Raw genomic sequence first — 14,396 nt, forward strand, 5'->3', positions numbered from 1 at the left:
ATCCAAATGGAGGAAATAAATCTTTCTGGGTCTGTTAAAACATCAGGGAATATTGAATGAGAACACATTACCTGAGAAAATCACTGCTGAAACCCAAGTTTAAACATTTTTGAATAGCATGTACCAAACATAAACCCATTGTCATGGCCTGATAGAATTAAGAAAGTTCTTCAAAGTCTTAGAGCTAAAAAGTAGACCCTGGACAGTAAGTGGCTTTTGAATCTTATCCCTTGACTATTGTAGGTTTGATTTTTTATAGAAGAATTAAATCATAGTTGTATTGTTGACATTATATTTTTCATATTTAACCTCTTTATACTCATTCTCAAGAAGTGGGTAAAAGTAGAGAATATTATTAGTACGAAAGTGTTGCTGGAATATTTTCCTCTCCTATTATTTGTGTGTTTCACTGTCTCTTTTTATTATTTGCATTTCTTCTTACAGTATATGGGAGAACTACAATGAAAAGGTTGTGTAGTGGATTAAAAGCTTTTACAGGTCAGTGGGAAGTTATATAAAACCAAGATCTGCAGACTTTATGTAGTAGTATAGTTTTAAATAATATTTTTTACCATTCTATTGCTGATTTGTAAATTGTAGCTTTCAACCTTTTCTAATGAAACATTTGCTCCTAATGTCCCACGGTTTACCTTTATATATAGTAATTAAAAGCCTATAACTTACTAATAACTTCTGAACTTTCTGGAGTTTTTATACTAATAATACTCACTTCAACATTATTAATAGATTCCCAAATCAGAGTATATCAAGCAACAGCAAAATAAAGCTTTTTTTTTTTCCATTCTTGGAACTGGAAAGAATTATACTGAGTGAAATAAGTCAGAGGAGGACAGGTATCATATGTTTTCACTCATATGTGGATCTTGAGAAACTGAACAGAAGATGATGGGGGGAGGGAAGGGAAGAAAATAGTTACAAACAGAGAGAGAGGGAGGCAAACCACAAGAGACTCTTAAATACAGAGAGCAAACTAAGGGTGGATGAAGGGGTGGGGGAGAGGGGAAAATGGGTGATGGGCATTGAGGAGGGCACTTGTTGGGATGAGCACTGGGTGTTGTATGTAAGCCAATTTGACAATAGATTATATTCATTAAAAAAAACTTATTTATTGTCAGTATCAAGAGCAAATAACGTATTTCAGAAAAAAATTTAAAATATATAGTATTCTCTGATAAGATATATAAATGAATTGATGTTGATATTTCATTAATCAGACAGTTATTTAAGTAAAATCTATTCTCTTCTACTTTGACTTCTTGTCAGATTAAGAAATCATACTTTTCAGTATTTTTAAGCAAATTTGATATATGACCCTTCTCAATTCTGTATGGATGTATATATCTTATTATATCTTTGAACTTGCTCAAGTTAGGAAGAAACATCTTAACACTATTAAATTATTACTTGAAATAATTATTCTATAAAATTCTTGAATGATCATGTTTCATATTTTCAAAGGAAAAAATATTAATGTGCAACATCTGTCAGATTTTGTGAGGAACATGGGTATTGAGCTAACAGATAAAGAACAAAAGAGGCTGCTAAAGAAGCTTCCAGTTGATGGTGAGCCATAAAGATACTTTAGTAGCCTTCTAGAATACTTAGCTTTATGGTACCATGGGAGAAGTTTTAAAAGTTCTCTTTAGGGGTGCCTGGGTGGCTCAGTCGGTTGAACGTCCAACTCTTGATTTTGGCTCAGGTCATGATCTCACAGTTCGTGAGACTGAGCCCTGCACCAGGCTCTGTGCTGGCAGCATGGAGCCTGCTTGAGATTCTTTCTCTCTTTCTCCCTAGCTCTCTCCGCCCATCTCCCACTCTCTCTCTCTCTCTAAATATATAAACTTAATTTTTTTTTAAATTTCTCTTCTAGCATTTAAAAAATATATATATATATATATATTTAAAGTAATTAGAAAAGGCAGATTTTAAGTTATATCTATCAATCTATATATCTCTATCTCTCTATATAACCCAGGCCACCAGGGGCAAAATAAATGCTGCCATGTCATGCCCTCTAGCCAATGACAAAACTATTAGAAAAAAAAAATGAAGGAATGTGATTAGGGGAGAGAATTTTAGAAGAATTGGACAAGAGAAATCAAAGAATAAAGAAACCAGCATAGAGAGACTGTCAACTGTTCTGTCAGGGGTTTAGAATGGCATAATTGTCACTATTGTATCCCGTCTCATTTTTTTGTTGTTATTCGAGGATGAATAAGAACATATTTACTCAGTAAATGAAAACTCTCCCTGAAATTCTGAAGTATATGTATTATGTTTCTGAGCATCTATATAATGCTTTGTCTGACATAGAGTGTGATTTGCATTGTAGCTTCTGGGAAGATCTATCAAAATAGATTGTTGGATGGTCTGAAGTCTTTCAAAGGTGAGTTAATGAGCAGTTTGAGATTTAACATTTTAATTTATATCATTAGAGCTTTACCCAAGCCATCCTTTTATGAACTGATTTTTAAATGTAGTTTCTTTATTTTAAAAGAGGTATTTTGTGATGAGTTTTTTAAAATCTTTGTAGGTCCCACATTTTCTTGTATTTTTCATAACTTAATCTTGAAAGTGTAAATTGAATTCTAGGTAGATAAAACAAAACATGAAGAGAATGATAGGTAGTCTGAAAATTAGTTAAGCAAAGAAAATCAAAAATAGTTTCTATTGTTAGAAATATTGGACATTGTTTCCTGATAGAATCCAAATCATAAATTAATGTTCATTATAATTCCTCTAAAAAGAATGTGTTTTTAGTGAGATTCAGTTAAGACAAAAAAAAAAAATGTAGGCAAAGGTACCAACTTGTGCCTAGGATTTGTTTTGGTTTTGCTTTCCCTCCTAGTGCTTAGTCCAAAAGAAGAGAAGAACATAAAGAGAATGAAGAAATGACTTAAAAGGTCTGCCACTTGGTACCTATTGAGAGGAGTCACCTGTCAAAAGAAGAGTGCCTCTTCGCATTCCCAGGCCCTCCAGAAGAGTGGGAGCAGGATTATTTTTTAATTTAATGTGGAAGTTGTCCACCATGCTGCCCATTTGATAGCATCTTGCTATATGTCTTTATCAACTAAATCGTCACCTTAAAAATGAGACAATGATAGCCAGATACTTGTCGGCCTCCCTGTAGTTCTCTTTCCCTATGTATCTAGTTTTTCTAGTCTCTAGGCCTCCTGTTTTACAATTTTAATAATAAATTTTCCTTTCCATGCACTCTGAGCCTCAGCTCCTGCTTCGGCTTCAGAATATTTTTAACTAAATTTTTAACATTTTAACTAAAGCCCTCTGTAAACTACCATGCTAGGTAGTTTACAAGATAATTATCTATTCTTTTTAACTAATACAAATAGTTTTCTATCTTAAAATATTCACCAAAAAATCAGTGTTCATAAACTGTTTTCACAGTATGGATAAACCAGGCGTAAAGTAATTGTCAAGTTCCAGTGGAAAGCAGTACCAGTTTTTTGGCAACTGAGAGTTTTTTTTCAAAATCCTTCTCTACTGCAAATTCAATTAGTTGTCTTTAGCTTAAGTTGCAAAATCCCTTCATAAATTATTTCTTGTCCATAGTTTCATCAAGGCAAAGCTTAAGGCTCTTTAACACGATGTTAAAATAGAGTTTGGTACTCATGTTTCAAAGCAATATTAATAGTACTGAAAAGGATTCTATTTTTCCTTATTCCTAGTTTTTTCATATTAATAGTAAAAACATTTTCAATATAATAGTAACAGAGCACTGATAGATTTCTAGTATTTAATGTTCTTTCATATTTTAATATTTTTTGTCATTCTTTATGTCTCTTTCCTAAGGAGGGAAGGTTGAAAGAAGTAAAGTCAATACTGTTCTAGAAAACATGGGAATCGTGCTCACAGGAGAGGAGCTTCAAAGTCTAACAGATAACCTACCAGTTAACGGTAAGCACTGTGGTTATTTCTCTGCGTTTCTGCAGAGCTTTGCCTGTGAATGTGCATATGAGAATTTTTGAAATTAGGATTATTTGATGCTGAAAGGAAATGTATCTTAGAGTAGAACCCATTCTAAAGTAAAAAGAAATCCTGCCTCATTTTTAAAATTTAAAGTTATCAACATGTTTTCATACAGAAAGCAGAGAAGCCAGAATGTTTATCTGAGGAATAGTCAGAATGTAGAATAAAACTTCTACGGATTAAATTTAAAAGTGATCATACGCTGGCTAACGCTTCATTTCTTAGTTCTTCCAATCTGAACCATTTGCTTTTTTGTTTTATGTGTTCTCCCTGAGTGATTTTATGAACCCCTACTTTTAACCATCTGTTTGAACCATCAGTTATATTCTTTCCAGTCTTCTCCCCAGTCTTCAAACTATTTTATTCTAAATCTTCTGAGACATTTCTATTTAGTCCACCCCAAATAGCTATTCAAGGATAAAATTTGTAATCTAATACATTCCATATCTTTTTAAACTGATCATCCTTTTTTCTGCTTCACTGACCCTGCCAGAAATCTCTATCCACTTAATTACTTGCTGCTGCTTATTTAAACTCCTAAATATTTTTAAAATCCGTTCCTACTCTTTAGCCCTGTATCACTACCCTTCTTTCTATTTCTTTTTATCTCTTCTTAGACTGATAGATAACTCTCTCTCTGCCTATAATTTTGTTACTTTTAAATCCACTCTACACACAGTGGGCAGAATGATCCAGTTCTATGTAAACCTGATCATAAGACTAGTTGGGGTTTTTTTCTCTCCATCTTATCTTCCCCTCTTCTACTTTTCTGTACCTTCTTTCAAAACGTTGAAATAACTCAAGGCTCTGATGGGTTCTCTAAGTCATCTTACCTACTTTTTGAGCTCTGAATTCTATCTGTATGGTAATGAATCACTGATAGATATTCCTAATCTAAAACACTCCTTGGATCTCTATTTGGTTTATTTACTACCTATTTGCAATCTCCACTTGGATAGCTCAAATAACTTGTAACTTAACTTGTCTTAGTCTGAGCTCTTGATTTTTCTACTAAAACTCATCCCTTCCCAGTATCATTACAAGGCATCACCACTGGAGTTTGTCTTGTGATGTCTTTGTCTAGCTTTCGTACTAAGGTAGCACTAGCCTCATAGAATGAATTGGTGTTTTTTCCCACTTCTGTTTTCTGAAATAATTTATATAGGACTGATATTATTTCTTTAATTATTTGTAATAATTTACCAAAGAAGCCATCTGGACATAGTCCCTTCTCTCTGAGAAAATTTCCAATGCTAAATTTTCTTGTGTGTTGCAACACTATTCAGATTTTCTGTTTCTTTTTTATTCCATTTTGGCAGCTTGTGTCCATTTTGGAATCTATTTCATGTAAGTTGTTTAATTTCTGGCATAAAGTTGTTCACAGTATTCCCTCTTCAGCCTTTAAATTACTGTTAAGTTCAATGGGTTAATCCTTTCTTTCATTACTAATTTTAGTCATCTGTGTCCTCTCTCTTTTTTTCTTGGCTAGTCAATTTTGATGATGTTTTCGAAGACTAAATGTTTGGTTGCATTGAGTTTCTCTGTCATTGTTCTCATATCCTCTCTAATCTTCATTATTTTCTTCCTTCTGCTTGTCTTTGGTTTGGCTTGCTCTTACTTTCCTAGATGAAGATAAAGACTTAATTATGGATTTGAGATCTCTCTTCTTCTCTAACATAGTTATTTAAGGCTATAAATTTTACTTTAAGTGCCACCTTCACTGTGTCTCATGTATTTAATTTTTATTCAGATAAAAATACATTCTAATTTCTCTTGTAATTTCTTCTTTGACTCATGGATTACTTTGAAATGTGTTGTTTGATTTCAAAATATTTGAATTTCTCGGATTTCCTTTGGTTGTTCATTTCTAATTTAACTCTGTTGTGGTCAGCGAGCATACTTTGCATGATTTCAGTCCTTTGAATTTTATTAACACTTGTTTTACGATTTAGCATACAAGATAATCAGACGCTCTTTGGAGTCTCCAAAAACTTCTAACAGTGTAAAGGGATTTTGTGACCAAAATATTTGTTTTAGAGCCTTTTTTTTTTTTTGATAATTCTAACACTTGAGTCATCCAAGGATTGGCATGTGTTGATTGCCTTTTCACTTGATAATTGATCTCATTTTCCTAACTTTTTGTATGTTAAATAATTCTGAATTGTATCCTCAACTTTGTCAACTATTTTGTTGTGTAGACTCTGGGTCCTTTTAAAATTCATTGAACAATGCTGGTGGGTTTTGTTTTAGCAGGTAATCAACTCTGAGATTCAGAACACAAATTCCATCTCCCATTTCTCTGGATGGTTCCAGTCTCAGTTCATTCTACAAAGCTTTGTTTTACTGCTGTGGGTCTGTCTGCATGTGCCACTTGGGTTAGTCTGAGACTTGGGCCCTGGTTTAAATCTTAATTCAGTTCTCAAAGCCGTTGCAAGAATGCTTTCTTTGTATCTGTCTCATGCATGCACAACTCAAAAGTGAGCCCAAGACTTTTACAGATTCATACACAGAATTAGGGGATCCCTTTCTCCATTGTTCTCTCCTCTCTGGAATTACCCCATATTTTCCAACCTGAAGGGGCCTCTTTTCCAGGTTTCCCTGGTCAAAGAGATGGAGTTTTTATCAGTCTTAGCTTCCTGCTCTGCCTTGCAGTTCTGTGATTGGGGCCCCACCCTCAGGACAAAGCCATTAGGGAAAAGAGAAAACCAAACCAGAAGGCTCACCACCGTTGCCAGTCACTTCTGCAAGTTTTGGTTCTCTTCTATAGTCTAGTGTTGTTGCTTTTTGTGTTTTCTTTAGACTTTTAGTCTAATCATCAGGAAAAATAGATTGTAGAGAGCTGATACGGTCATGGCAGAATCAGAATCAGCCTCATATTTCATTATTTAAAAAATATATATTCTTTAAAATTAAAAAAATTAAAAAATATATATATGTAAATAATACTTTCACATTTTAGCATGTGAATCAGGATGCATCTTATAATTGTTACCAATCACATAGTAGAGTTATTACATTCTTGTCATTGAGTCTGCATTTGTGAATTTGGTTTTAGCCTGTCACTGTGGCACACTACCACTTTAAGTTGTGTATTGTTGGTACCCCATGTGTTGAGTTTAATTGCTGTTTAAAAACTTCTCCAAGAAAATTGCGCTGTCATTAAGAATTGAAGGGAAAGTTGTGTATACAGGAAAAGCATGGAAACAGTGGCAAAGTATAAATTTATGATTAGTGAAGAAAACATCTCACCATTGGAGGAAAGACCACAATTCTGTTTTTCAAAATTTTATTGCAAAGCTACAACAAAATGCTTTTTGGACCTAAGGAAGAAAGAAACCCACAAGTAGAAAATCTATACTACCTGTTGTTAATGATGCATACACAAAAGAATTGCCTATGATACACCATACAGTGTAAGTGAAGGCAAAAGAAACTGCCAAATCCCTCACAAAGGTAAAATAAAGTTCCAAGCAATGAGGATGGACATCAGACATCAACTTGTCAAAATTTCTTGTTAACTTTAATTGCACCAAAAAGAATGAAATAGGAATAAATTTAACCAAAGAGGGAAAAAAATCTGTGCTCTGAAAACTATAACACATTGGTGAAAGAATTTGAAGATGACACAACGAACAAATAGAAAGATATTCCATGCTTAGGGATTGGAAGAACAAATATTGTCAAAATGTCCATACTATCCAAAGCAACCTACAATTCAGTGCAATTTACCAAAAGCGCGTTCTACAAAACTAGAAAAAATAATCCTAAAATTTGTTTGGAACTGCAAAAGACCCCAAATAGCCAAAGTAATCTTGAGAAAGAAAAACAAAGTTGGAGATGTCACAATTCCATATTTCAAGATCTACTTCAAAGCCATACTAATCAAATAGTATGGTGCTGGCATAAAAATAGACACATGGATCAAAGGAACAGAATAGAGAGCCCAGAAATAACCCCATGATGATATGGTCAATTAATCTATGACAAAAGAGGCAAGAATATACAATAGAGAATAGACAGTTTCTTCAACAAATGGTATTGTTGGACCATTTGTCCGGAAAACTAGACAGCTACATATAAAATAATGAAACTGGACCACTCTTTAATACCATACACAAAAATAAATTCAAAATGTATTAAAAACCTAAATGTGAGACCTGAAACCATAAAAGTCCTAGAAGAGAACACAAGCAGTAATCTCTTTGATATCAGCTGTAGCAACATTTTTCTAGATATGTCTTCTAACACAAGGGAAACAAAAGCAAAAGTAAACTATTGGGACTACCTCAAAATAAAAGCCTTTTTTGCACAGTGGTGGAAACTATCAACAAAACAAAAAGGCAACCTACTGAATGGGAGAAGATATTTGCAAATGATATATCCAATAAGGGGTTAATATCCAAAAAATATGAAGAACTTATACAACTCAACACCAAAAAAAAAATCTGATTTTTAAAATGAGCATAGGATCTGAATAGATACTTTTCCAAAGAAGTCATACAGATGGCCAAAAGACACATGAAAAGATGCTCAGTATCACTCATTATCAGAGAAGTGCAAATAAAAACCACAATGAGATATCAACTCAGACCTGTCAGACTGGCTAAAATCAAAACAATGAGAATAATAAGTGTTGGTGAGGATAACAATTATTGGTGAGGATGTAGAGGAAAAGAACTCTTGGTGCACTACTGATGGGAATGTAAATTGGTACAGCCACTATGGAAAACAGTATGGAGGTTCCTCAAGAAATTAAAACTAGAAATACCATATAATCCAATAATTCCACTACTGAGTATTTACCCAAAGAAAACAAAAATACTAATTCAAAAAGATAGATGCACTCTATGGTTATTGCAGCATTATTTATAATAGCCACAATATGGAAGCATCCTAAGTGCCTATCAATAGATGAATGGACAAAGAAGACACACACACTGGAATATTACTCAGCCATATTCATCAAGAAAGATGAAATCTTGCCATTTGGGACAACACAGATGGACCTAGAGGGTATTATGCTAAGTGAAGTAAGTCAGAGAAAGACAAATATATCAATTCACTCACATGTAGAATCTAAAAAAAAGTCAATAAACGAACAAAAAAAAAAAACCAATCAGACCTGTAAATACAGAGAACAAACTGATTGCCGGAGGGGTGGGGATGTGAGTATTAGCAAAATGGATGCAGAGGAGTAGGAGATACAGGCTTCCAGTAATGGAATGAATAAGTCATGGGAATAAAAGACACTGTATAAGGATATAGTCATTGATATTGTAATAGCGTTGTATGGTGACAGATGGTAGCTAGATCTGTGGTGCTGTGGCATCACGTATAAAAACCTATCAGATGACTGCGTTGTATGCCTAAAACCAATGTAGCCTTATGTGTCAACTACTCTCAAGAAACATTTTTAATTTCTTGTTAGCTTTAAATAAAAAACCTAGTGGAGCCCTCATCTAAGAAATGCTGTGTCACCAGTGCTGTTGATAGCACACTGGACAATATTTTGGAGACAAAAGCAGACACCAGTGATTCTGAGTTGAAGAGCTGAACAGCAATTTAAAAGAATTAGATTCTAAATATGAAATTATAGTAATTGCAAGTTTATCTCGCATATTTTTATGTTTGCATAAGCATGACATTTTAATTTTTTAATTTTTAAATTTTTTTAATGTTTCTTATTTATTTTTGAGAGAGAGAGAGAGACTACTAGCAGGGAAGGGGCATAGAGAGAGGGAGACACAGAATCTGAAGCAGGCTCGAGGCTCTGAGCTGTCAGCATAGAGCCCGAGGTGGGGGGCTTGACCTCACAGACTGTGAGATCATGACCTGAGCCGAAGTCGGACGGTCAACCAACTGAGCCACCCAGGCGCCCCTGCATAAGAGTGATATTTTAAAAATCGGTTTAACTCTAAATATCATTCAATGATATAAAATAAATATTCTAAATGATAAGGGAAAAAAAGCAAGTTAGCAGATTTCCAGGCCTAGATGATTTTCATATTCTTCTTACAGTTTGTAATCTATCTTTTACAATAGGACATATGTATGTTTAAAATACTTTGCTTAAAGGCAACAACCTCTTTGACCTCAGCCACAGCAATTTCTTGCTCGACACCTCTCCAAAGGCAAGGAAATTAAAAGCAAAAATGAACTATTGGGACCTCATCAAGATAAAAAGCTTCTGCACTACAAAGGAAACAATCAACAAAACTAAAAGGCAACCGATGGAACGGAACGGGAGAAGATATTTGCAAATGACATATCGGATAAAGGGCTAGTATCCAAAATCTATAAAGAACTCACAAACTCCACATCTGAAAAACAAATAATCCAGTGAAGAAATGGGCAGAAGACATGAATAGACACTTTTCCAAAGAAGACATCCAGATGGCCAACGGACACATGAAACGATGCTCGATATCACTCATCATCAGGGAAATACAAATCAAAGCCACACTCACACTGAGATACCACGTCACACCAAGTGATCAGAGTGGTCAGAGTGGCTAAAATGAACAAATCAGGTGATTATAGATGCTGGCCAGGATGTGAAGAAATGGGAACCCTCTTGGACTGTTGGTGGGAATGCAAACTGGTAGAGCTGCTCTGGAAAACAGTGTGGAGGTTCCTCAGAAAACTAAAAATAGAACTATCCTATGACCCAGCAATAGCACTGCTAGGAATTTACCCAAGGGATACAGGAGTGCTGATGCATAGGGGCTCATGTACCCCAATATTTATAGCAGCACTTTCAACAATAGCCAAAGTATGGAAAGAGCCAAAATGTCCATCAACTGATGAATGGATAGAGCAAATATGGTTTATATATGCAATGGAATACTACTTGGCAATGAGAAAGAATAAAATCATGCCATTTGCAGCAACGTGGATGGAACCGGAAGGTATTATGCTAAGTGAAATAAGTAAGTCAGAGAAAGACAGATATTATATGTTTTTACTCATGTGGATTTTGATAAACTTAACAGAAGACCATGGGAGATGGGAAGGGGAAAAAAAAGAAATAGTTACAAACAGAGAGGGAGGGAGGCAAACCACAAGAGATACTTAAATACAGAGAACAAACTGAGGGTTGATGGAGGGTGGGGGAGAGGGGAAAGAGGGTGATGGGCATTGAGGAGGCCACTTGTTGGGATGAATATTGAGTGTTGTATGTAAGCCAATTTGGCAGTAAATTATATTAAAAATATATATATAAATAAATAAAATACTTGGCTCGACAATAATAGATAATAATCTCCTAATTTAACTTGTTACTTATGGAAAAGGAAAATTACTATGTGGTGTATATAGGAACATTTCAGGCAATTTGATCAGAGTCTTCCATAAAAGTACACTATCTCTGAATTTTGTTTACTCAGCATACCAGTTTTTCTAAACTCTGAAGTCCTTGAAAGTAGAAAGTGTACTTTAATTATCTTTGTACCCTTAAGACCTAGCATATTTCAAATATTAGATATGTAATTTGAGGGAAATGGTTCTTCTCTAACAACTTTGCACATCTCCACCTAGGCCACATAAATATATCTTGACCACAATCTTACCAAAGTCTTTCTTGAAAGCGTCACAATTCCTCCTGGAACAAGGAGAAGTAGACAGCCTTGTGAAGAGCTGCCACCAAGCAGTGTCTCCATCTGTTTCCCTATCTACAGGAGACGGTCACAAGGTCATTTCTCATTCATCTCCTTAGTTTCAGTTGAACACAACTTTCCGCCTCTCTCCCTTAGGATACAGCTGCAGATTTCTGTATAAGTCTATAAAACTTGTTGGGTACCATTTGAGTGAGCTCTCCAGCAGCAGAACAACTCATCGTATGTCCCACCAGTCCACTGTCCAGCTGGTTCCGTGTTGTACTCTGGGACTAAAGTGGCAGAGATCCAACACCATGCTGATCTTACTTCTTGGGTATAAGTAATAAACTATCTTAATCCATTTGGGCTCATTGTCTCATTACCATCAAAATCTGTGGAAATGTGATGAGCCAACCTAGCAGTTTCAGTGGCAATCTTTGTGATCCTGTTAAATACCATACCTCTTCTTAGGAACTTCTTGACCACTTGTCAGTAACTAATGTATGATGACTAAGTAAATAAAAGTAGTGGAAAATAAGAAAAAAAAAAGGGAAATTTGCCTATAATGAGATGAATGAAGTTTTTTAACAATTGCTTCAAAAATACACCAGTCATATGTCACTAGCCATTCCATGGTTATCATAGTAATTGAAAAGACTTTTTAAAAAAATTATATTGGGAATATATGAAAGATTACTTCATTTTTCCTTTTATTATACAATGGTAGGTAGGCTTTATGGATATACCATAATTGAGCAGGGTCATAGAACACGGCCAACATCAATAATAGTTTCTTCCAGGTTTATAAAGTAGGGTAAATCTAAACAATTCAGGAGTATAAATTGCCTCTGAGTGGACTCTATCTTCTAGGGCAGGGTCAGCAATGTTTCTATAAAGGGCAAATAATAAATACTTCAGGCTTTGTGGATGATGTGATCTCTGTCATACTTCTCAATTATGTTGTTGTAGTACAAAAGCAGCTGTAAACAACGTGTAAACAAATTAGTGTGGCTGTGTTCCAATAAAATTTTATTTATGGACACTAAAATTTTAAATTTGTGTAAGTTTTATGTGTCACAAATAATGTCCTTTTGGGTTTTACAATCATTTGAAAATGTAAAAATGATTCTTAGCTCATGGGCCATATAAAAATAGGTGGTGAACAAATAAAAAGATACGTGGCAGTGGGCTGGATTTGGCCAATGGACGATAGTTGGCTCACCTCTGATAGGGAATAGGGCACGTCTTCTATCATAGAATTTCTGAAGAACTGGATTTATAAGTTGAGGATTGACATAGAGCACAATGAAAAGAAGTGGACTTTCACAATATAAGGTTTTCATACTCTGTTTTTCTGAGTCTGCATCATTTTATTATTTTTATCTTTACCTTTTTTTATAGATAATGGGAAGGTTGATCTTGATAAATTGATGGATGGAGTGAAAACTCTTACAGGTGAGAAGTTAATATAAATCTAAGAATATAAGTTTTAGTCAAAATTATATTTCAAAGACTTCTTATTTCTTTTTATTTATTCTACCATTTTATCCTTCATTTGATAGATCATTTTTTTCTAATTTCTTAGAGTTACACTTTTAAATCTCTGCATGTTAGTAATAAAATTTAAATTCTGGGGTGCCTGGGTGGCTCAGTTGGTTAAGCAGCTGACTTTTGATTTTGCCTCGGGTCATGGTCTGAGGTTCATGATATCAAGCACCACATGGGGCTCTGCCCTGAAAACATGGAGCCTGCTTGGGATTTCTGTCCCTCTCTTTATCTCTGCCTCTCACTCACTCATTCTCTCTCTCTCTCTGTCTCTCTTTCTCTTTCAAAATAATAAATAAAAATAAATAATTTCAATTCTGTGTCTTGGTAGCAAATTCTTTTTTTTTTTTAATTTGACATTAATATATGACACCTCTTCTATGTTGGGGAAAAATATTCTGTATTAAATCAATGAATAGTAGAGTTAGGACGGAGAGGAAGATGGCGGCGTAGGAGGACGCTGGGCTCCCTGCGCGTCCTGCTGATCACTTAGATTCCACCTACACCTGCCTAAATAACCCAGAAAACTGCCAGAAGACTAGCAGAACGGAGTCTCTGGAGCCAAGCGCAGACGAGAGGTCCACGGAAGAGGGTAGGAAGGGCGGAGAGGCCGTGCGTGCTAGGACTGGCGGGAGGGAGTCGGGGCGGAGGGGCAGCCCACCAGCTAAGCAGAGGCCCTGAGTCTGGCTTGCAGAAGTGGAGGAGCCGGACGGAGTGTGTTCCGACAGCAAGCGGGACTTGACATCTGGAAGGTTATAAGCTAACAGCTCTGCTCAGAGAACAGGAGGGCTGGAGGACAATGGGAGGGAGAGTTGCTGAGCCCCGGGAAACAGAGCTCAGTTTGGCGGGGAAGAAAGGCGCTCGCCAGTGCCATCTCCCTCGCCCACCCCCAGCCAAAATCCCAAAGAGAACCAGTTCCTGCCAGGGAACTTGCTTGCACCACGCAAAGACCCAACGCTGTGCTTCTGCGGATCCGTCCCTCCAGCGGGTCTGACTCCCTCCTGCTGCCACAGGGCCCCTCCCAAAGCAGATCTCCCAAGGAAAAGTGAGCTGAGCCTGCCCCTCCCGCCCCCCATGCACCTTGCCTATCTACCCCAGCTAATACGCCAGATCCCCAGCACCACAAGCCAGGCAGTGTGCAAGTAGCCCAGAGAGGCCACGCCACCCCACAGTGAATCCCGCCCCTAGGAGAGGGGAAGAGAAGGCACACACCAGTCTGACTGTGGCTCCAGCGGTGGGCTGGGGGCA

General features: G+C 36.1%; 1 protein-coding gene across 19 annotated transcripts in view; it reads left to right on the plus strand.

Annotated features, from left to right (window-relative positions):
- EFCAB3 (EF-hand calcium binding domain 3) overlaps window positions 1-14,396 on the plus strand; it is a 477,549-nt gene that overhangs the window by 222,006 nt on the left and 241,147 nt on the right. For all 19 annotated transcript variants that reach the window (XM_047833629.1, XM_047833634.1, XM_047833633.1 and 16 more), the window contains 5 exons: window positions 445-498; window positions 1,480-1,584; window positions 2,354-2,407; window positions 3,832-3,936; window positions 13,005-13,058. In XM_047833629.1, coding sequence (XP_047689585.1) covers window positions 445-498; window positions 1,480-1,584; window positions 2,354-2,407; window positions 3,832-3,936; window positions 13,005-13,058 — 372 coding nt within the window. The remainder of the gene's footprint in view (window positions 1-444; window positions 499-1,479; window positions 1,585-2,353; window positions 2,408-3,831; window positions 3,937-13,004; window positions 13,059-14,396) is intronic.

The sequence above is a fragment of the Prionailurus viverrinus genome, chromosome E1, assembly GCF_022837055.1.
Source record: "Prionailurus viverrinus isolate Anna chromosome E1, UM_Priviv_1.0, whole genome shotgun sequence".
Classification (NCBI taxonomy): Eukaryota; Metazoa; Chordata; class Mammalia; order Carnivora; family Felidae; genus Prionailurus; species Prionailurus viverrinus.